This window comes from Acanthaster planci, linkage group LG02, assembly GCF_054643075.1.
Source record: "Acanthaster planci isolate LZ-2023a linkage group LG02, COTS_SCS, whole genome shotgun sequence".
Classification (NCBI taxonomy): Eukaryota; Metazoa; Echinodermata; class Asteroidea; order Valvatida; family Acanthasteridae; genus Acanthaster; species Acanthaster planci.
In genome coordinates this window covers 31,370,001-31,394,666 of record NC_141778.1, presented here as the reverse complement: position 1 = coordinate 31,394,666, position 24,666 = coordinate 31,370,001, and the positions used below count along the sequence as shown (strand labels likewise).

The 24,666-nt window shown below is 41.8% G+C and overlaps 2 protein-coding genes across 2 annotated transcripts; one reads left to right on the top strand and one right to left on the bottom strand.

Annotated features, from left to right (window-relative positions):
* The first annotated feature begins 186 nt into the window (after positions 1-186).
* Positions 187-14,407, top strand: utp18 (UTP18 small subunit processome component). The gene is made up of 13 exons (XM_022230492.2): positions 187-604; positions 4,641-4,711; positions 5,390-5,470; positions 6,145-6,221; positions 6,377-6,516; positions 6,918-7,001; positions 7,717-7,888; positions 8,714-8,817; positions 9,401-9,491; positions 9,981-10,104; positions 10,433-10,607; positions 12,691-12,830; positions 13,473-14,407. The coding sequence occupies exons 1-13, from the start codon at positions 320-322 to the stop codon at positions 13,495-13,497; spliced, it is 1,569 nt and encodes a 522-aa protein (XP_022086184.2). The 5' UTR covers positions 187-319; the 3' UTR covers positions 13,498-14,407.
* Positions 14,408-15,520: 1,113 nt separating this feature from the next.
* LOC110976859 (CCR4-NOT transcription complex subunit 7-like) lies at positions 15,521-24,644 on the bottom strand. The gene is made up of 7 exons (XM_022230505.2): positions 24,493-24,644; positions 22,764-22,980; positions 22,205-22,398; positions 21,564-21,725; positions 20,554-20,731; positions 19,440-19,517; positions 15,521-18,895 (listed from the first exon to the last, which is right to left on the bottom strand). Exons 2-7 carry the CDS (start codon positions 22,872-22,874, stop codon positions 18,764-18,766), a joined length of 855 nt encoding a protein of 284 aa, XP_022086197.1. The 5' UTR covers positions 22,875-22,980; positions 24,493-24,644; the 3' UTR covers positions 15,521-18,763.
* Positions 24,645-24,666: the final 22 nt, after the last annotated feature.

Below are 24,666 nucleotides of genomic sequence, written 5' to 3'. Positions count from 1 at the left end.
CAGTTTGGGCAAAAGAGATCTATTTGGGATAATAGAGTGCTTTATTTATATGCGTATGTTAAATAGAAAAATATACACAGCCTGGACTGGTTTGGCTCTCTGTGCACATAAGCGACTGCAAGACATGTGCAAAACAGCCGTCGATGGTTTACTTGAAACCATTCGCCGTTGGCGGCGCTCTTATATGATGGACATGTGGCGGCCGTACTGTGTTGTTTGGTTGTTCAGCGGTACACTAATGAGCTGTCTTAAGACGCAGAGTTATTAGTGCTAAGTACATGTATTGTGTTTATTGTTGGCTTTGAAAGAATTGTATGAAATGCTTCGAAGGGCAAAGAAACGATCAGTGCCTTCAGAAGACAGAGACATCTCAAGCTTGACCACCAACTCCCAGGCAAAGCATGTTGAATTGCGTGAATCTGTCGAGGACAAACCATGGAAGGTTAACATGGTCAACGCTCACCGGCATGCGCATGACCACGATGAGAAGATAATTCTTGGGATGCCCTCCCAGAAACAGGATTCAGAAGAGGCCTTCCTGGAGAAGTTCGTTCTGGGAGGCCAGGAGTCCTTTGTTGAGAATTTGGAGAGGGGAGAAAAGAAGGTATGGGCTTAATGAAGAGACGAATACACTATCTGACTGTGACTGTAAGTGACCTGGTGACTTACCCAGAACTGGTCCGACGTCCGCCCCACTCCCGCAAGACGGACGTACATTACGACGTCGGACCCCACAGCTCTGGGGGTAACTATGACTGAACTCTAAACTTGCTAAACTGTAGACAAATTTACAAACCCTGCAAACTAGTTGGGCAGCTCATGTTGTAGTTGCTTCGCCCATTTACTACTCTCCCACATCCATTTCACTGAGATATGTGATGTATATGGGATCAGATCAACTCGGACCCAAACCAACTCGGACCCAAACCAACTCGGACCCATGCCAACTCGGACCCAGGACCAACTGGGACCCACGCCAACTCGGACCCAATACTAACTCGGACCCACGACCATCTCGGACCCACAACCAATTCGGACCCACGCCGTTTCGGACCCACCTCGAGTCAACTCGGACCCACTGAGTCTTAAAGTTGCATTACACCAAATAAGCACCCATAGACCGAAATAGCACTGACTCTTGAACCTCGCGAAGAGGTTGGCCTTCATTTTTTCGTTGGAAATTCAAGATTATGGACAGATCGATCACTTTTCGTTTCAATTTTATGAACTTTTTTATTCGCCTTTTCCCGAAGATACCCCCCCGCAATAGTAGTAAAACTATGCGCTCATATGAATGTAGCCGCCTGCCTCTATCCAAAATAGGCCCGCTTTGTGGGGCTTTTTGTGAAAGAAATACTCTGAACCGGAAACTATCAATCCCAAATTCGGGATTTATATAAATAATTCTATGATCCCTTGTGATTATGGCACGCCTTATTGTAGAAAATAAGAAACCGTGGGAACACAAAATATTAATAATGAGCTCGCGAGCAGACATACGACGCTTCAAAACCGTCTTCAAGTTTAAGCCAATAGGAAATATTCCACATTTTTATTTTAAAATGATTTGATTTGTGTTGTTCGAAATTACCAACCTATTTGCGTTATTTGGACAGTCAGTTAAGGCCTGTATGGATGAATTCCTCCATCTGCCTAAATCTTGCTGGTATTGGGGATGGGGGAGGGAATGGGGTAAGGTGGAGGTGTAAAACTTGCCAGGCCAAAAAAAATTGAAAAGTGAGGTGGGGGATAACACCATTAGACACTGTAAAAGGTCAGTGTTCGTGACATTGATTCATATCTGCAGTGTCTGTTGTACGTATGCAGCATCTCTTATGTACATCAGAAGGGCCTATCTGTGGCTTTTTATTGCAACAAAAACTTTGGGGGCTGTTTGGTGAAAGTTCATTCGATTTCTGCTAGTGATCTGGATCTGGAAAACGGAGAGATTCTGGGAAGCCTGTGCCACTGTCTCCCTGCATAACGTGTAGAGAGGACGTTACAGCTTGGCAGCATGCAGTGCAAAAGTGTCATTTACCAAATGCTAAAATGTAAAAGTGGACAAAATAAAAATTTTCAACAAGTTAATCACGCTCCTGGGGTTGGGTCCGAGTTGACTCAGGGTAGGTCCGAGTTGGTCGTGGGTCCGAGTTAGTATTGGGTCCGAGTTGGTCGTGGGTCCGGGTTAGTATTGTGGCCGACTTGACATGGGTCCGAGTTGGTCGAGGGTCCGAGTTGGCATGGGTCCGAGTTGGCATGGGTCCGAGTTGGTTTGGGTCCGAGTTGACTCGAAACCATGTATATGCAACCATTCGTATGAAGCCAAACCACGATGGTTGTGTTTGTGTTGCCCAATGTGTATTAGACTTGCGTTGCAGCCGTTCACCGTTATATCAATTTCAGTAAAAACACCATCAATTTGTGTGAATTGCGGTAGTCAAGCGGTTATGGCATAATGGTTTGTGATGCATGGGGTGTGGGTTCGAATCACGGGTCGGAATTGTGGGCAGGGAGGAAAATAAAGCCCGAATGTTATTGGAGCCTAATTTCACAAGTGAAGTTTTTATGGTTGGTTGAGCATCCAGATGTCATGCATTGTGCATGGTTGTGAACCCTAGTTTGGCTTCATACGTGTGATTTGCATATATAGCTCTTTCACCCACAACCACTTTGCCCATATCCCACTTCCCCATTTGCCGCCAGCACTTTGCCCGCGTGCCACTTCACCCAAACTAGGGTCCACACAATATTTTTCCTATTCTTTGCCTAATTTTACAAGCATGTAGGCTTGTGTTTCATCAACAAATCTCTGCATCATAGGTACCTCCGCATACCTACCTACATGTACTACACAAATGATTAAATTCTCTGATACATGCATACGCACTGCTCTGGGTATGTACCATGTATGGCCACTACGCATACCATCTTGCTAAAAATAAATATTGAATAATGAAAAAAAGCCTCGTACTTTTCCAAAATGTTCCAGACGCAAATCTAAAACTTTCATTCTCATGGCCTAATAAAAACATCAAGACTCAAACACAATAAAAGCATTGGAAAGAGTTTCATATACGGATAACGCTTGATGCCCCTGTGCACAAACCTATGAGACTTGTCTGAAAAAACGTGTTTTCTAAGTAATGCTTCAGAATTTTCTCAGCTAAATTTGACTTTTTAAGACATCTTATCACTTTCTGATGGCTGCTTGAACCTTTTTGAAGGAAAATTAATGTTGTCCATATAGGTACTCTTACCAAAGCGTTTTCAAAAGCATTGTTTCTGTTACGACAGTCTGTAGTTTTCCAACAGCCTGCACTGAGACCTCACGAAAAACAGACAATATCTAGATGCATGAAAATGACTTTAATTCTAAGAACTAAGTCACTGAAATAGTTCTGAAGTTTTTGATCATTTTATGTCAAATTTGGGTTGTCAAAATTCGGAATGTACTTTATGTTGTCGAGGGAGTGGCAAAGCTAGTCCACGCTGTTCTTGCTACATGCTCCGGTCGGCGCCCACGCCCGCTGCTCACTTTGCATGGGCTTAATCAAAGGAAACCTTGTCATTTTCTAAATGCACCATATCCTAATATGATGTTTTATCTTTCTTGGCATTCAAGATGGATTCAGGAAGGGTTGGATTGTTATTTTAATGTGTCCTCCTCTCTTAAATTTTGACAAAGGCCATGGGCGAAATGGCGCATGGGCGAAGTGGCATGTGGGTTTGGTGGCAAATGGAAGAAGTGGTAAATGGGCAAAGTGGCTAATGGGTGAAGTAGCAAAAGGGAGAAGTCATTGAAGTGGTCGTGGGCAAAGTGGCAAATGGGCAAAGTGACTCACACCGATCATGATGAATGTGACCATGATTTCTGTCTGTCATGTCTGTCATTCATTGTCTGTGATAGGAGGATGCACTTGGCCTTTGTTACACCAGTAAGGATGATGCTGATGTAACCAAAACACAAACACAACAAAACAATGAAGAAAATGAATTTTTTGGTTTGGTTTTGTCATTTTGTAAAGAACACTAAAACGTTTGTGCTGTGTAACGGTAAGATGTACATGTCTTCAGTTTCACCACAGTGTGGCGTATAGGATAGTTTGGTGCACCAGGAAGTGACAGTGGTGCAGCAACTATCAACAATTTGTCAGTTTGTGATGCAACTGATGACATGTGAAAGCAGTTTTTGTGGGGAAAAAACTAGGTTGCTCCCTCGGCTTGCTTTTTAAATTGATGAAGCAATGGGGTTTACAGTCAGTGACTCGTGTTGGAATGTTGTGTCACAGAGATGCTTATTTTAATCCTAACATGCTTAGGTTTGTCGGACACGTCAGAATATCCCAACGCTCTTAGACTGCTCTCAAATTGCTGCACTAAATATACATATACATGTGCAGTATGTGTACTCATTTATTGATTGTTTGTGATGGGCGAAAGGTTATATATTACAAACTCATTCCCACGTATCTCAGATGTAATATTCTGTCATTGATTGTGTCATTAGTCAGCTCTCTGGCATGTAGGGATAATATGACATGAACTGTAATCATAGAACCAGAAAAATGTGAACGCTTCAAATGTTCCAACAAGTGGTGGCTACCTACACAGTTCAACACTGTTGCTTTTCTGCCCAACAGAGAATCAGTGTCTTAGATGCAGAGATGAGGAAGCCGGCCTGGGAAGACGACGAAGATGAGCATTACACAAGGTGGCTTGCTAAAGATCACTATTTGAGTCTGAGTCTCAAGTCACCCACACTCGGAGGTCAGGCTGTGTGTGAATGAGTTGACTGCGGCTTGAAATTACACACAGATCTATGGGTATTGGTTGCAGTCACTACCATAGACTAATGCGTATTTTCAAGCCGCAGCCAAATTACTTGGACACCGCCTCTCTTTTGATGGGTTTTATTGTGTACAAAACAATGGGCGTCACAAGTCATGACACATTAATTGTGGGATTCATGCATTAAACCCAATTATACATGTACATGTTTGTATGTACATACACATTACAGAAATGAGGTGGCATTTTTACCATACATGTTCAGCCATCAGGGACTCTATTCAAGTATACTGAAAAACTGCACTCACCCTCATCATGCTTATAGACTGTAGTTGAATAAGTCAAATGTTTCCTTCATTGTTATGCAAGGTCTTGAATAATTTCAGAGTCCTTGAATATCACAGGGTGTTTAACTCTGATAACGTAAGTGTGAGCCTTACACTATACCTGTTGCTTTTAGCTGATGAAAAAGACAGCAGCTATCAGGGAACGTTCAGGAAGAATACAGCTGATTACTTCTCATTGCGAAACCTTGCCAGTTCCACTTGTGGTGTGGTTAATTGGATGTTTATTTTTCCCTACTTTGACATTTTCACCACAGCTCAAACCAAAATAGCAACCGTGAGAGGACTGCATTGCCAGTCAACACTGGGGCAGTATTCAGCAATAGTCGAAAAGCACAGTAAGTTTCATTGGTGTTACTTAAACAGGTCTGTTCTGTTCTGAACCCAAACTGTTTAGAGGGAGGGGTTCCACTGTACAGAGTAACAATATCCTTCAAGACAACTGTAGTCGGTTTTGCTGATCTGGGTAATGAGAGGCAGCCATTTCAATGGTAACTTTTAGGAACGTTTGGATTTTGTTGGCTTGCCACTTTGCTGTTGTTTGATTCTGTTAGATCCAACATGTATCATTTTTCTAGTTGAATCTTTTGACTACAGAGGCTTCCCTCTTTGCTGTCTCTGAAGAATTGCAGATGGGACAATATTGGTTTTTTGTTTTCTTTGATCCTGTTAATGACAGAAAGAGCACAGAGCATTTCAATGTTGGTGGGACTCTCATATTAATGTACTGCACTTCCATCTAAAACCTTCTCACCAGGCCTATGAGTATTCCTAAAACAATCTCATTTCCCTGGGGAGTTCACAAACCAGTGGCAGCTACATGTATCTCAGGCACAGATGGCTGACCAAGCGCAACTTGGCCTTAAGTCCCACTTAACTGGTACCAAAATAAACCGGCATTGGGATAGACTCACTGACACTCAGCTACTCTACTTAATAATGTTTCAAATCTGAGTCGATACCTACTACTGAAATCAATGAAATGTTCACTTCAATCTGGTTTTTATTGCAGGTTTGAGAAGGTAGTCGGTACCACCCCATCCTGGGCCCAATTAAAGTCCAGCAGGAAAAGAACCAGCGAATCAGAAGGTACAGTCTTAATGAACATGCACCAGTAATTAGTTTTAGGTTTGCTCTCTAGGTTAGAGATCTATCAGTCTGTTTGACACAATGAGAATTGTGAGGGTCTATTATGCACAAGTTCACAGTGACTTTTTTTAATTTTTTTTCTCATTTTGTCACAGATGAGAGCGGAAGTGACAAGGAAGAAGAAGACAAGTTCTTGAGACGGACCGGTGACTTCCTAACAACCTCTGAATTGCTACCCAAGAGCTTCCTCAAAGTCAGGAAGGTCACCAATGCAAATAAGGAACAGTACACCAAGGTGACCTACCTATCTATATACATCATTGGGCCAGTTTTAGCTAACCACCCTTCTAATCTTGTGTACACCCTATGGAACTTGGTACAGAAAACATGCGGTGACGCTGGACCCAAGTCCATGGAGTTCTTTTGTGAAAAATCTCGCTTAACAAATTTACACGCTCTGCAAAAACCTGCGGGAAATCAGTTGCAGAAAGTATACAGTGTGTGACATTTTGGCTGGTAAACATCTTTTTGCTTAGCAGATATTTTCCAAGCAAAATTCTGCCCTTAAGCAGATATTGGTCCTTTCGGATTACTTGTACATTGCTACACTGCTTAAAGGATATTCAAGTCGCTTACCTTTAAACAGAACAGGACATTTATTTCAAAATATTGGCCTTATTCTTTTTTGAATTCAAGGGAAGGCTTTCGGCTTTGGAGTTTCATCCTACATCTCAGGTTGTACTAACAGCTGGGGAAGATCAGAGCCTACACATATTCCAGGTATTGTAATGTTGATCATCACAGTCTCTGTAAAATGTAAGCGTTTAGAAGTGGGGCATCAGCTGTTGGCCCTGTACCAGAACCACCGAGGGCGCTTTGTTGTCTCTTCTTGAGAGCAGAATGGTTTTTCAAACCTCAACAAGTTCCAGCTTCATCTTGAGGAGACATGTAGTAGTTTCGTCTTTAACAACTTACAACACCTTTGTATAGGGGTGTGCATTTAGGGGTATTTTTGGAACTGGGTACCCATTTTATACCAATACTGGGTACCTGGATACCCTTAAAATATAAAGATCACTTAACAAATGGCATTGTTCACAATCCTGGTGGACCATTTCCCCGAAACAGGGGTCTGTTTTTGTACGTATAGCAGCACATTGGTCTAAACATTAGAGCGTAATCTCCCTCACCTTTTTATTAAATGAAGTGTTACCTCTAATTTGTAACAAAAGTAGCTCCATCGATCTCTGAACCGGAGTTATGACTACGGGACCAAGTTTTCAGCGGCATGCTGATTTGTCAGCAATTCTGTCCTCCTCTACGAAAATTCACATACATTTCATACAATTTTTTCACAGGTACCCGGCCCTAAAAATGGAATCTGGTTTTGATATTGACGGGCGGGTACCTGGGTAAGCGGCACAGGCCTACAATTGTAGGATTTAGTAACATTTTCTTGCAAACTTATCTGATCTTGTCGTCAAACCCTTTGCAGGTCGATGGCCAAAACAATCCCAAGATTCAGAGTGTTGCCATAGAGCAGTTTCCAATCACGAATGCACACTTCTCGGCCGACGGAACAGAGGTCATCGTGTCATCAAGGTCACGCTGGTACTATGTCTACGACATGATTGCAGGGAAACTGGAGCGTATGTCCTTCCTCAGAGGTGAACAAAAAATGTGGCCCGGTTGATTTGATGTATTACCTTCATGATATTTCATAAAGTGTTTGGTTGTGGGCTGACAATGTTCATTTAACGAACTTGTAACCTTTTGGGCCTGTGTGTTTTACGCGGATCTGGATTGCGATCAGTGATCCATTGTTGGTTCACTTACACCAAAACCCACCTAGGGGATGGAGTGAACCAGCGATGGGATGACTGATCGAGATCCAGATTCATGTGAATACAGAGGGCTTTTATTAACTCGTACCTTCCTAAGTCCTCCTAAGATCAGCCATGTGTAAGTGGAGTAATTTAAGGGATTGAGGCTACATGGCAAACCTGTATGGCTGATTTCAAAGGATGCATTGTGTCAACATCATGGGACAAATCTTTTTGTGTGTATACCCACCCCTGACTAAATTTACACCCAGTTTATATTGAAACCTCCCCACTGTTCCTGGATATCATTCACAATGCCTCAGCATACTGACAGGAATTGCCGGGGGATTTTAAAGGATTGAGGCAGTGGTCAACTTCCAAGGAATACATGGAAAAATAAGGGAGGTTTTTGTTTTTAATTAAAGTTGTATAGTGGTAAAAACGTCTTTGGAATTGGAGTTAATGTCTGTCAGTTTCTGGTGCTAAATTATGATTAAACGTAACTTACAGTTAAGGGTTTGCCCCGTTATAGCGTCAGGAATTAGGCAAATTCATTACTTTTGAAAATGTACACGTTGGTGTATATGTACGTGTCTGGCTTGCCCTAGCATTCTATCTCCTTGGAGTTTCAGCATCAAGTAATCATACTAGTCATTTTTGTTTTATCAGAGTATCATGAGAGACAACCGTTGTGCAGATTCACCGTTGCACCGGATGGCAGCTTCATTGCATTCCAGGGCCTCTATGGCTTCATTCACCTTGTGTCCGCAAAGGTTAGCGTGGTACTTGAGTTAGTCTGAGCATCAAGTCATTCTCAGAATCTGTTGAAATTTCAGGTTGTGAAATCATAGTGGCAGAGTTCAAGCCAAGATCTCTGTGCTTTTGCATCAGTTTGACAAAGTTTGTTCTGTGTATGTACCACTTGGCATCAAATTGCCATTCAAATTGTTTTCAGGCTGGTATCTTGTCAAGGCAGCCAAAAATAAATGATCTTAATGTGGAATTCGCAATGTGATTGGTGTTAGCTGTGAGGTGCGGGGGAAATGAATGAAAGATGGAGGTCCGAGTCAGTTTTATTTTTTTTTCTGGTGGAAGAGGGTATTGTCAGTAAAATTATTTGACGTAAGTCGGAGTCTCAAAGGGATCGGACAATTCTAATGCAATGCATTGAGTTGCTCAAATACATGTAAGTGAGAAATCAGCTACATACTTTGGGAACTCTTCAGCACCCAAAGCTGTATGTATATTTGAAGCTGGAGCATACTGCAGCGATACATTTCTTTTGTTGCCAATTTAAGCCATAGAATTGATCTCTTCACAAGTAGTATTCTTAGGGTTTGTTGATGTTTTATTCAGAACAAAGAGTTGATTTGCTCCCTGAAGATGAACGGATCCGTGTCATCCTTGGCATTCAGTGGAGACGGATCAAAGCTGTTTTCCTTTGGAGGTAAGGGAGCAACAATGAAGGTGATCAGCAGAAGACAAATTAAAACTGCTCACAAGGGTTTGCATTTGCAGGTTGGCTGGTATTAAAGTTGTTTCTATTCATGCATTTAGAGTTACACTCCCCAGACTTAGTAAACTGTTGCTATGTGACATGATTTTGGGAAAGCCTTATATCGGCAAAGCTACACATCTGGAATGATCTAGGGACTCTTGAGCAATACAAGAAACCGCAGACACCTCACCCTACATGTGGTTCCTTTTGGGCATGAATGCAAAAGTTTAGATAAATTTGACCCAGTGCCAAATGTCATCAGTTCAGAAAGCTGACTTGGTGCGTTTCCTAAAACCTGACATTCTCTTCAAAAGATGAAGGTAGACAAGGACTGTTGAGTTTGCTTTAGTGCTCTAACCCTTTGGACATCCCACAGTTTTTCCTGAGTTTGCTTTCCATCACATGCCAGTAATATCATTTTCCAACCATCCCCCTTAGACGATGGAGAGGTCTACATCTGGGACATGAAAACCAGGGATTGCATTCATAAGTTTGTAGATGATGGTTGCATCAAGGGCACTACCATTTCTGTATCCAGGGATGGCCAGTACTTGGCGTGTGGGTGAGTTTATCCTTTTGACTGAAACTGGACAAAACAAAGGCATTAAGACATGGCATGACTTTTTAATACAGAAGTTAACATAATTAAGAATGGACAATTTTAATAAAATTAGAATACATTTGTCTGTTATTGTTCGTTACTATTGACTTTTGACTGGACTTGCATATGGACTTGTGTCAAGATTTGTGATGGACTTAACCAAAAGATGCTGAACCATCCCCAGTCAAAACTCTTGACTTGATAACAACACGGCATAACTGGCTGTGCTCACATGATGCCAACTTTGCAGCTCTGTCGATATCATTTTCTGAAATTCACTTATTTGCAGGTCTAGCAGTGGAGTGGTGAACATCTATGACAGCAGCCAGTGCCTCACAGCGACCAGACCCAAGCCCCTGAAAGCCGTCATGAACCTGACCACGTCTGTGACGGCTGCCAAGTTCAACTGCAACAGTGAGATACTAGGGGTTACATCGTTCCACACCCAGGGTGCAGTTAAACTGGTAAGATCAAGAGTACTCAGTGTCTGACTTGTTTATGTCAATTCCTTGCCTTGGTGGCTAAGCTGCATTTCCAGGATAGAATCTCATATTGGTAATTTTGGCCTAATTTCATGGCACTGCTAAGCACACAATTTAAAGGTAACAGAGGGTCTGCGTATTTCATGGAGACCGTCAGCAGTAAGTACAGCAAAGGGCACGCTAACCTCAGAGGAGAAATTAGCTAAAATTAATGACATAACAATGGAAACCTCTGTGCGCGCCTATGCATTTTTTGTGTTAAACACAGCAACCATAAACTGTTTGCTGCAAAATACACTCGCTGTTAAGCAAATAGTTGTGCTGCGATCAACAAAAAAAATTTGCTTAATGATAAGCAGTGCCATGACATTGATGTGCTGTGGTTTCTCTTAGTACTATGGTATCGTATTGTCCCACAGCTTAGCTCCCCACAATACCTCAGGAAACTATCAAAGGTATGTGACTCAATGACACAAAGTTATCGATGATTGTACTTGGTATCTAAGTCAACTATTGACCCTCTCTATTGTTTTATTTGGTGTTCACGTGTTAATGATTTTGGATATGCAATTACAGTCAATTCTCGTTAATATGAGGGCCTTGGGACTTACTAAATTAGCTCGTATTATCTGGACCTCTTCTTACGTGTAACCTGCCATCCTGCTCGACGTATGTATCACCAATCGACCGTATGTAAAGCGTACATGTGTACAAGTATGCATTTACTTTTTGTTTAAAGAAACGTACGTTTTGTTACATGTATATGAATTTTATTTTAAAAAGTTTGTTTATGAAAGTGAGATACAGTTTAATGAATAAAGACTTGTAAAAAAGAAAAATTATAAAATGTAAGAATGGAGAGAGTGGAATTTCCACCAGTCATGTCGATTCAGAGCGATGCCATATCACGCGTCCCTGGCCCCGCACGCCGGGATGAGATCCACATGTACGCAAGTAACGTAAGTACATTAACATTTTAGTTGGTAGCCAATGCCAGAGTTGTGCGTGTTGCACATAAAAATGGGAGGAAACCAGCAATTGGTGATGTGGACAGCAGAGGGCAAAAATCAGATTTTACTTTAGAAAGGCGTGTCGGTTTGGTGAAAAAATTTTTGCGAGGGATGCACTGTTTTCTTCAAAACTTGTGGGTGTTATTTTCTTTAACATTTTGGGACTGAAAACCACGGTTACTCATGATTTTTTTAAATTGAGAACTTATAGAAATGTCAAAATCGGGGCGATATTTTCATGTTACGGTGGGGAGAGGGTAACGATTTTTAACGGGGGTGGACAGTTTTTTGGGCCAGGTATTTGGTTACGGAACACACTTTTTATTAGTTTCCTGGTGGGACGTTGGTCTTGGGGGCGGGGGCACCCAAATGGAAGATTTCTTTTGTTCACCACTGTCCTAAATATTGTAGGACTTTTCGCGGCAGTCACTTGTGTTTAGGCAGTTCAAGAACCGCCTCAAAGAATTTCTACGTTGGATACGGGAACTGCAAACGCCCATTGTTTGTCTCTCTTGCAGCACCAGACACAAAAGGCTCGATTCAACCGAAGCTTTGTTCTACTGTATAAACATAAATTACAGAAGCATCTTTCAAAATTGATTGGCTGGTTAACAAGTTGCCTTCAAAAAATCTTGTGCTAAATAGACAGATAACAATAGATTTGCACTCAGCCTGTGCACAAAAAATGCTCGTTTTAACCGACATCTCGTAGCACCCGAGCTCGCATTACACATTTTTTTCCGCATAGGAATGTGCGCAATTCAGTCGGGATTAGCAAATATGCTCGTCTAAACCGGAGTCTCATCTAACCCGAGCAGTCAACTGTACTGCTATTACCTTGCTCAAGGACACAAGTAAGTGCTGTCTGCAAGTTGTGATTTCCACCTGGCAGTAGAATGTGCCACTGTGGAAGTCAGCAAGTAGCAGCTACACCCACTTTGCACTGACACTTGTGCTACTCTGAGCCACATCCAGTTCATTCGGACACAGGCTTAGCCTCTGTAGACTACCACAAACTAAGGGTCTGACAAACTATGGGTTCCTCATCTCTACAGATCCACCTACCAGACTGTCATGTATTTGCCAACTTTCCCCTGAAGTCTGACAGCATTGGCCTGCCCGTGCTACTGGACTTCTCCCCCAGCAGTGGTTATATGGCCGTGGGTAACAGCCGCGGAAAAGCACTGCTGTACAGGTATGTGAACTCCAAGTCCTGCGGCTGATTTCACAAAACTTTACACAGTGGTGGAACTCCACTTATGCCTCATTTTATTGCATAAGTTGCGCATCAAATTAAGATTGGTTTCACAAAACTTATGCACTGTGTATAAAAGTCTGTGACTTACACAACAAATCATGGCGTAACTCATGCAGTCATTTTCTTGGTGTAAGTTTTACCAAACGAAGGAAAAATGAACAAAAGACTAGCTTATTGTGTTCTGTTAAGTCTCATCATTACTGAACTTAACAAGGCTTATACAAGAAATGTACAACTTTGTTGCAGAAGGTAATGGAAAACTTGTTTGCCTGTTAGAGAACTGCGACATTTTCTGTCCAGTTCCGACCACCATGAAATAGCACTCAATATTTATTGCAAATTTTTCTGCTTTAGGAAGCACAACTTTTCTGCCATTAAGCAGCTCCATAAATTTGGGTCCTGGACCGAAATGCTTGGTTGATTTCATGTGGTGTAATAAGTATGTGGGCAGCACACTTTACCCTTCAACATTTCATTTACTGTTTAGAGGTTGTAATTATGTGAGTTTTTGGTTCTTGCAGTAGTTTCCATGATCTTTCTCAAGATGTTTCTGTGAATTGTATCTTTCTTTTCCTGCAGGCTGGGTCATTACAAAAACTACTAACAACATTGGAGTATGAATCAAATATACAGGATTGATCACATGCAAGATGAGTTCCGGTACAGTGATGCACAGACTACCATCAGGCATGGTTGAACTTGAGGGAGTGCTCATCACATCACTCTGTCAATCCCCCCCCTACAAGTTCTGTTTTTAGTTTGAATTTTTACAATAATTTTTCCTGCATGTTTTCCAATGTGGAGAAGGCAGGTTTTGACAGTTACTTGGGTCTGTCGCCTTGACAGCAATGAGTTACAGAACACATGGAGCTCTGTCAAGTAACAAAGAGGTCTGGCTTTAACTTGTGAAGTAGAGCTTAGTGGGTAAACTATGTTTGTGCACCAGTAGACTCTTCATAATCACACTTGTATTGCTTTACATGAACTAAAGACTTCCAACATTATTTCCTGTCAGTAATGGTCTTATGTAATACGGAAACAAAAGATTGAATCTGAAGGGCATTCACCATCGGACATATGCTGGTGGAGCAGCATACTGTCAGATGTCAAATATGCATCACAAAGGCATGCTGAGCAGCCACACAGTACTGCTTGCAGACTAATAGAATAATTTCCATTGAATGCAAGAATGTGCCCATCCTTGGAAATCAACCACTCCCATCCTTGGAAGACAGCACTCCAAGTAACTAAAAATAGCCCTGCTTTCTGTCAAATTCTTATAAGTTGGCAGTTTGCCAAATAACTGTTTTTCACTTACACCAGATTCAGTCATGTTTTATCATTTGAATTGCACAGCAACAATAAATAGACACCATTTCAAGTCTGCATGTATTTTTCTTAGATGAATTGACACTATTTGAGAATTAGTGTAACAAATTATTTGTAAATAATCTTAGAATCAAAAGTACATTTGGTATATTTTAGGTGAATAAAGGCAAATGCTGACACAAGAATGCATGAATTTGAGTTCATTTTATTTGGATGTCAGTTGCTTACAGGGTACAGGATGCTATTCAGGGGGTTAAAATTGTTTGTGCAACATTTCTGATTTCTTTTTTTATAAGACTTGTTCTGCACACTTGCACAAACTATCTTCACTTGTTCCCTTATAAGCACAGTTGTTTGCTTGTTCGTTTTTTTTACCTATGACATGTACCTGTACTTGTGCCAATTTTTACCCAGGAAAAGCAATTGAATGTACTATATTTACACTTCATATCGTCACAATTTTTAAGAAGAGACAATTTAACCCCAAATCATGATTTTTTTTCTAGTTTCTGTTTCTTGGCAAAATCAACTCGGCTATGCAATGCTTACAGCTTGATGTAATCATTTTTTACCAAATCTACTGAAGTCACCCAAATCATGGTTATCCTGTGGGATAAAATTCAACTAAACCGCATTTTTGGTTTTCACAAAGAGACAACGTTGGCAAAAAGATCAAAACCATGGGCAAAACTGGTTTTGTAGTTTTCATGAAGAGACAATTTGACTCCATAAATGTATACAAATGTAACAATGTTGCACCTGACACTCGCTATGGCAAAAGCGTGTATTGTGTGTGCGGTTTTCACTAAGAGACCAAAAGTCACACGAATTTTTAGCATTTCACGAACAAACTTGTTTGTTTACAAAATAAACAACTTTAACTTTCAGAAATATTAATTTTGTAGTTTTGTGTCATGTAACATTCCCTCTTTCATGGAGTAGCATTGGTGAGTTTAAAGGAAAGCTAAATTCTAGGAAATTAAGCGTTTGAAGAAGAGACCAACTTCAAATGCGATTTTCTCAACACCTTTGTTTTGCAGTCCGATGAGAAAATTGTCTCTTTGTGAAAACTGTGACGATATCGTACCACTTGGAATGCAGATGGGTTGAAGGATCTTGTTTTGTTGTGCAGTATAGCCGAAGATATTAGACTGATTTGGCAAGGCGTCACAAGTTTTTCACCTCACCCATCTAAACCAGCTAAATGTAGATACACCCAGTATCAGAGTAACGAATCACCAAAATCAACCAGTGGTAAAGAACAGAAACACCCAATAAACGTGAGACACACCAGGTCATGATTTCTTACGAAGGGATATATTTATTTACAGGTCATAAAACAAGATTTGGATACCTCTCAATAATAGTAACATGGGGGGCGGGGTCAGTTTCATGATGACTTTTGGTCCCTATGCATGTAGAATACCAGTACTTAATTCTAGCAATTGATTTAAAAAAAATCACAAAGGGTACACACAGGAAAAATAAGACGGCTCATAAAAGTTATTGCACCAAATCCTACATGTGAAACAAACAAATGTGGATGACACTGTACTACACTGTCCAGTCAATTTCTGGGGCGCGACGAGTTCATTTGTGTCTGAATTTCAGCTCTCCACAGAAAAGTACCCATTGGTACATGGCAGATGATGAGATCATTTCCAAAGTATCCAACATCATTGTGGCTCATGGTCAACAGGCCACAAATGATAGTAATCATAAATTTTCAACATTATAACAACATATGCAGTGGTACAGTTTAAAAACTTGCTATAGTAAGTGCACACCATTTTAAATGTCTTTTTTGCATTGCCTTGATAAAACAGTGCAGTATGAACAGTTATTTTGCACCATGTTGAAAATTACTAATGAAATTAGCAAGTTACTAGTACTGTTGTCTAACCCTAAGTGTTGAGTAGAAAATATACGAGGCCTGGAATGGTTGGATGAAAGTCGATTGGAACTGATGACCACCATGGTTTTGACTAATAAGAAAACAAGTTACAAAAATGACATAAAAAGGTGTTTGGTTGGTGCTAACATGATGTGCATGTCAAGTTGAGACAGTAACCAGTAATTTGAAGAGCCTGTTCTGAAGGAAATAAGATTCCAAAACTGAAGGCTTGCTGAGAGTTGACCATTTTTGTTCAAGAATATTAAAGTGGACCTAATTCTCATTTGATGTAAATGTATCTGTAGGGCAAATACTGGTTCCATTCTGCTAAGGGCGTGAGAAAAGCTGGACTTTCTACAAGACAACTCTCTCCAAAGCCATGATTGGCTTTTCACAAACTTCTACTTATCACAGAAGTAGACCAAGACAATTATTTCGTGTCTGGACAAAATCATGAGTGAAAGTATGTCTCCAACAATTACATATTACCTGAACAACTTCGTTTTTTTAAAAGAAATTTTAAAAAGTAAATATGCAGATTACAATGGCAAGATTTCTCAACTTGTAATTTTCTGGAAAGGAAAACTTCCCACCAATGTACCACAAGGCATCAGTTGAGTCTGTCCATATAAGGTGTGTGGATACAGCATACTACTGGTTTCTCACTATAAATGTCTTCCAGTTTTTAGGGTGTGATGACATTCGTTAACAACTCACTGACATAACCGGTTATTCACAACAGTGCCAACCAAATGTAACAAATTATTTCAGCTTCCCTGATTTGGTGTGGTGGAAGAGCTCGTCCGCTCTCAGTTTCAGGTAAGGCCAACTGGTACATGATTAATACATACAGTATAAAAAGCACCAAGTGTGGGTTAGTTGTTCAAAAAATGTTTCAGTACAGTTCCCAGACTTAAGCAGGCCAAGCTCCTACTGAATGCATGCACAGTAGAACTCACAGAATTACAGCACAGTGAAGGAATGATGGCCGTAGATTTTTGCAACGCTTATGTATGGATGTTGGCAAATACACAGGTGTGCACTATGCATGGTCCCAAAATTTGCTGGTTGCAAGTACACTGTACACATCTGCTGGTGGGGGTGGGGTTATGCAAGAAGTGTAGAAGGCAGGCTGCAGCCTACTCATGACTCAACCAGCGCACAAAGTGGCATGTATTTCACACTGGCAGTTTTCAGCAGAATGCGCACAAAGCTTTGACGCAATCTGCATGAATGGAGCACACCCTAGCTTGGGTACATTTTAAAAATTCAACTGCTGGAGCAGCTGTACAGTTCATGTACAGTGCTGGTTCACACCACAGCCTTTAGTCGACAGTTGCACAAAAAATGCCAAGGTTTCAAGTAAGCTACCAATCTTCCCTTATGCACACCGCTGGCCTGCTCGGGTACCTTGCAATTGCCTTCAGGCATCGTATTATTTGATAAGAACCCTGAATGGCCCAAGAACTATGTGTGCCATACCTTCACTGGTGATACCTTCAACATGTACCAGATCTGCCTGCAGAATCTGGGCAATAACTTTACAGAGTCTAAAAAGAAGCAAAACAGTAAAACTGGACGCCAAAAAAATCCAAGGAATAATTAAGCTCATGCAGGGTTTACATACTACCCTCGTTCTTGGTGTACGCCTACAAATTTATGGACTTTGCTGTCGCAGCAAAGAACCATTCTTAAAGTACTTCAAGCTTCTCTGGAACAGATTTGGGATGAACTAGTCAGAAATAGGGAAACAACAGACTCACTGAACAATGCCTTGGACACTACCAAATCTCATTTCAGTTATTCCTGATACAGCCAAGAGTTGACATAATGGCAACAGCTAGATTCAACTGAGATGAAAAGATGAAGCATTAGTGTAAAAGTGATCTTTTCATGTCTTTTGTGGTATTTCAGGGAAAGACCAGGAGCAGACATGATACAATTACTTTATACATGTTCACAGTTTGGAGCAATAACGGAATGCAGAACCTTGAACTGGTTTCTTTGAAGATGTTTCCAAGTGCTTGGATCTGGTAAGCTATCTCCTGCAAGGTAGGCGTTTGGCATATTTGGGTTTAACAGAGCTGATTTGGACAAAATATTTTTTAAAAAGCATTAAGTGTTCAGTCCTAATGACTTGTACACATAGGCTGGTACTTTAAAAATGGTTCTCAGTTTTCTTTTCTTCCAGATGTGATGTTACCCCTTTTTGGAAAGAATTCACAAACTGACCCAACATAAACAAATATCCAATGGGGGGGATTAAAGAAATGGGTACAAAATACTAACAATTAAAAATAATCAGGAGGAAACCAAATTTTACAAAGACATAAAATATGGCGAGACTTCTTAGAAATACGGACGTCTTGCTGGAAGTGGGGCATTTCAAACGGAAATAGTTTTACAGATCTTTTCACTGATAGATTTATGAGGCAATTTAAGGGGAAAGTTTTTTTTACCAACAATAAAACTTCACAAAGCTGACCCATTATTTCAAATGTACACTCAGTATTCTGAAAATCTAAGATGATTTCACCCCAACAAATAATTCAGTTTGAAAATCCGACCGTCTTCCAGCAAGACTGCGGTGCTCACAGAGGGACTAAAGTTGTTACGGAGGAGAGGAATTCTTGGACTGGGCCCGGGGCTACGTCGTGCTAGCATTGGTGGTCACGTTGTTCACCTCATCATTGTAGTTGCCGTTCTGGGTGAAGCCCGACCCAAGGCCGTACAGGTGACCGCAGTACTTGTCATCATCGATGTTGTCTTCAAAGTAGCTCTGAAAAGTGGGCAAAGTAAGGGAGAAAGGTGGGTGATATCGAATGAAAATGGAATGCAGTTTTCGAGACACAGGATGAGAAGCCCTCTGTGTAAAGATGCATTTACCTTCTAGAAACAAATGTTTAAACTTTTGTAGTAGAATTCTGCGTAATTGTCTTGTGATAATCCACGTTCCACTGTTCACATGTGGGTAACCCACATATTCGTGCATGTGCACAGAAATCCACTCTACACTTTTTGAAAGCCATCACTATTCACAGTAAACAACATCACATATGAGCATGGGTTTGAGAAAACACTGCAAAAGCCTTGCAACTGAGTGCAAATTGAATACTGCCAGGGAGTGTCAACAGATGGATATGACCTTTGCCACACAACAACTGCAAGTGTGAATCACTTGCCAACTACTCTGACCATTCCCTTTGTTCCTCTCTGTATCACGTAGGAATGGGACAAACCACCACAGTCACTCCTTCCACTTCTAACTGTGGGGCAACTTCCTGAAGTGATGTGACCCAAAGAAACAACGACCAGTGTCTTACCTCCCTCATCTTAAAGAAGGCAAGTTGCGTCAGGAGACTGTCACTACCAGCTTGGTGCTGCGGCCCCACCCTCTGGATCTGCGAGAGGACGAATACACAGCAATTTTATTCACTAACATTTTCACCAAAGAATGGTTACGATTGGGTGTGACCCTGACTAAGTGTATGAATTTTCATTAAAAGTCTTAAAGGATAGTATTGCAATATTGAATTCCTGTGCTTTTCCAGCAAAGCTGCAAATATATGAATGACAATTTCTTTTCATGCCTCTCTGCCTTGGCATACTTCCCATGGAAATGTACATATATAGAAACTGGAAGAACACAAGGTCAATCCACCAATGGAGTGAACATGTGGACCGAAGTTTCTCCAATATTAGCCACACTAGTCAACTCAATGCATACAATACTACCACAAAACAGACCTCAAACACCTTGCTCATCATTTGGTTCTTAGATTCAGGCATTTTCAATTCTCAAATCTGTAGAAGCAAGCATTCTTAACGAAAACAAACAAAATTCAACTGGATGTCGGCTTTTCTCAATTTAGGATGATCATGAAGACCAACAACCCTAAGATTCCAAACCATTCCTGTTGTCCATCCCCTGAACCCCATCCCCTGATCCCCATCCCCTGATCCCCATCCCCTGATCCCCATCCCCTGATCCCCATCCCCTGATCCCCATCCCCTGATCCCCATCCCCCGATCCCCATCCCCTGATCCCCATCTCCCGATCCCCATCTCCCGATCCCCATCCCCTGATCCCCATCCTCTGATCCTCATCCTCTGATCCTCATCCTCTGATCCTCATCCTCTGATCCTCATCCTCTGATCCTCATCCTCTGATCCCCATCCCCTGATCCTCATCCTCTGATCCTCATCCTCTGATCCTCATCCTCTGATCCCCATCCCCTGATCCCCATCCCCTGATCCCCATCCCCTGATCCCCATCCCCTGATCCCCATCCCCTGATCCCCATCCCCTGATCCCCATCCCCTGATCCCCATCCCCTGATCCCCATCCCCTGATCCCCATCCCCTGATCCCCATCCCCTGATCCTCATCCCCTGATCCCCATCCCCTGATTCCCTCTCTCTCCCCCCTTCACACTCACCTGCAAGAAGTCAGCCACCTCCTGCAGTCCTCCCTTGAGGTCCTTGCAGCTCTTCATCAGGTATTTGACGTCGTAGATGCGGGGGAAGTAGATGCGCAGGACTTCAAAGAACTCCGTCTCTTCAGACGGCAGGTGGGAGACCGTCAGCACCTTCAGGAGGTACGAGAAGTCGTACCCACTGCAACATTCAGAGAAGGTCAAAGAAAAGGATTGAAAAAAATTTGAACTCAGATCGATTAATCCTCACCATCCACAATGTTTTGGCTAGAAACCCTGCCAGACAGAACATTCTGCTTTATGTGTCAAAGTGGCTTGCCTGCCCAGTGTAACCAAATCCCACAGGGTGACTCTCCTCAAGGTCAAACAGCCTGGGAATCTATAGTTGGCAGCCACCACAACATCCAACAGACTAGCTCCCACTCTCTCAACATGGGCAGTCTTTTTCTGCTGCTATTGATCATCCAGTAGCACAAAGTGCATTTAAACTTTTCTATCTGTAACGCTTGCTAGGTCTAGAAGGGTTAATCAAGCTATACTGTGTTTACCATACAGTATTTCCAACACCGGGTGAAATATTACAATTCTAGTCATTCTTCTCTACTGGCTAAATTTAGACAGCATGGAAACATTGAAGCACGCAGATATATATGAAGTTAAAACAAAGCTATGAGGTCATGACAATTATTCTGCAAATTTACAGATGTTGAATGTACTTCACCTGTTCCAAAAGCTCCATGAATCCAATTTGCATTCATGTTCAATACTGAACTTGGTAATGTGAACTGGCTGCTATTTGTCAGATTGAGGGACATGTTATAACATATTACAGCTATGACGACAGCAGTAATTTTGTGCTCAAGGCAGTACACTCACCACCACAATGTACATGCATTGTAGGTGTGGTACATTTATTTGATGTTGCATTATGGAGATGTCTCCAAATGATCTCAAGAAGACATGGGTCAAGGAATGAAGATGCAGAAAGGCCAGGCCGGAGAGCATGGGCTGACCTGTGGAAGGTGATCCACCGGACGTTGTCGTTGAGGATGACTCCCGAGGTCATGAGCAGCTCGGCAAAGTGCATGACATCCACTCCTTCCTCGTCATGCTTCTTGAACTGGATGCCCGAGTTGGTTAGAAGGTCGATGGAATCCTGGGCATACATGTCCTCACTGAGTGGTGAGAAGGTAATAAAGTTAACAAAGCTTTGTTCTGGGGCTTTAGACGTGTTACAGACCTTAACTACTCTAGTGGCCGTATATCAGTTTAAAAGCCCTACACTTGGAAGACTTTGGTTTTAGGAAGAGTTGAAATGAAATCAAATCCCACTTAGAAGAGTACTTTCAATAAAGAATCATGCTTTTGAAAAAATTTCAGGTCATAAGTCTTTGTAAACTTTGTTTTCCATTCCTGATGATACAGGTAATTTGTGAAGTCCAAAGGACCTTGCAATAATGGGGATTTCTACAAGCAAATATTCACACAATATCATTTGTGATAATTTCAATTATTAATTAAACTTAGCCCTAAGTTACAAAAGGTTTTTGTAACTAAGCTTTAAGTGACTTCCAGCACCCTTTGTAGCTTCCTTCAGGGCTGCCTAGTTTGAGGGGCCATTCCTGGGTCAATTATTTTATCATCAGACTCTTACGTAAGATTGAACTTGAAGTTGAACTGGAAGGTCGCTGCCCCCGGGGGGAAGTTGCTAAACTCGTCTGAGAAGGTCAAGCCCAGCTGGATGATCTTGAGCAAATCCACGTTGCACCGATGTAGCTGGTATTGGTACTCGGAGTTGCTGCGGAACTCCCCGATGGGGCGGGCCACCACACCTGGAAACTCTGTATCCTGCATGAGAAGAGGTTCAAAATTTACCTTTTTCTAGCACTTGACTACAAGCTCCTCGTCACACATTTCTCTTGCAGATCTCCTTTTGGTTTGCATATCCCACTTAAGACTTTCAGATCACTCATTGGGCTTTACCACAACCCATTCTCGGATAAACTCTTAATCATATTTCTGGCTACATTTAGGCAGCAGTGTGACAACACTCTGGTAGTGAAAGAAAGGAGAGCTTAGAAAAGCTATGAGTTGGAGGTTTAAACTGACTACAGAATGCTTCCATGATGAGCAATAAAATTATAAACAAGGTAGTTTTTATCTTAGGCCCTCCCCCCAAAATCAATAAACACATAAAATGATGCTGGACTTACCATGGCAACATAGTTATACTTTTGCACTATGACCCTAATCTTCCGGAAAGTCTCTTCTAGGTTGGCCTCCCACACGTCTACAATAGTTGGCTCATTCGTCTGGCCTGGCATGCTGTTTTGTTAGTCTTGGTGGCTACTCTACATGGATGAAGAGGGCCTGACGCTAGAGCATGGCTACAAACTCTTGACGATAACCGTTTACTAATGTTATAATCCGCTGTAATTCAAATAACAAGAAAAGCATGAAAAAAATTATAAATATATTAGCCACATTTAGCCGTTAACAAAACTACAAAACACCAAAAGTACAATTTTTAGTTGAGAGATAAAGCAGTTTAAAAACACTCACTGCTAATGTTTTGTCATGTCAGTGCTGTGCCTGCAAAATGGCAAACACAGTCCTATCAGCTGACCATGAACACAAAGTGGAAACTGGTCCATGGTCAAATATTGCATGTACAGTATTTAATTCTAAGGTACTGCCACCATTATTGTGGCCATGATGATCAATGTAATCTTGATCGATCATTGTCAGGTAAATGCCGCGAAATACTAAAGCTTTAAAAAAGGTCACTGTCCCATTATGTCATGTACATTGTCGGAACTGCCCATTATGCCCACCAAGGATCAATACATTCAGACCCCCTCCCCCGATAGGGGTATATATGATGGCACTAGAGCCTAACCAAAAAAGGACAACAAAACCAAAGTACACTTGTTTCATTATTATCAGTGATTATGCTTTCTCACAATAGCTCTATCTGTAAAACCAGGCCCTGTTTGTTTCACACGGATTGGGATCACAATCACAGGGATCTGACGTTGTTGGTTTGCCATCAGAATCAAACACGCCCAATTAACCACTTCCTGCCGGGGATTCCGGATCCAGATATGTGTGCTTTATATGCGTGGCCGGGGGTCTCCGAACTCGGACAAAGGGAACAGGGCCTTGTAACAAAAGACCGTACTTGCAACAAAAGACCAGGCTGCTGGGCATTACAGACATTTTTTCACTCTCAAAAGTGGAGATAATCCAGCCTTGTTTTGAAACAGTATACCACGGTTTGGGACATTTAGAGCGAGCGGATTACCACTGGGGACAAAAGTGCTCTACCACTGCAGCGATGAGCCACACAGCACTGCTGCACGCTAATCTGGCCCCTACTGAAAAGAGGTCAGCATCGCACTGAGCCAGGTTCGTGAACAAAAGAGGGCTATATAACACCGCACAATCTGGGCTCTTTTTACAAGGCTGCAGGCCTGGCTGAAATACTCGGGCATCAATAGATTTTGTCTGTTAGGCTAGAGGGGCCACCAGACAGTCCTTCACGTGTTTGTAAGTGTCCAGTAAATGAAGATAGGAATTTTTAAAGAATTTTGAAAACAGAAAAAAATGATAAATATCCCGGCCTAGCATCATCAACATTGATAACTGCCCCGGCAGGAAGTGGTTAACACCCTCGCGAACCAGCTTCGAGATCACTCATCGAGATCCAGATCCGTGTGAAAACAAACAACCCGCCCAGCCCGTTCAGTGGGGGCGAACTGTTACTGAGATTGTATGGGGCGACTTGGACGACGCACTTTCAATCCGCACTTTCAGACTTTCCTTTGGCAGGCCACGCAGGCCGAGATTAATGGATTGGACTTCACGTTGCAAATCATAACCTACGCCTATCTGCTTTGGACGAAAATGTGTGACGACAGAATGGCACAAAAAATATCTCACCTCTATTGGACTGCACTGTGAGGATAAGTAGGTCAAAAACTGGATAACCTACGATGAAGTTTAATCCAATTTGGGGTAGTATTCGCAGAACATAAAATTTCTCGATTTCTCAGCTGGCAGCAGCAGTTCCAGGTGCATGGTGGGAAGGAATTTTGTCATCAAACGTACGTCACA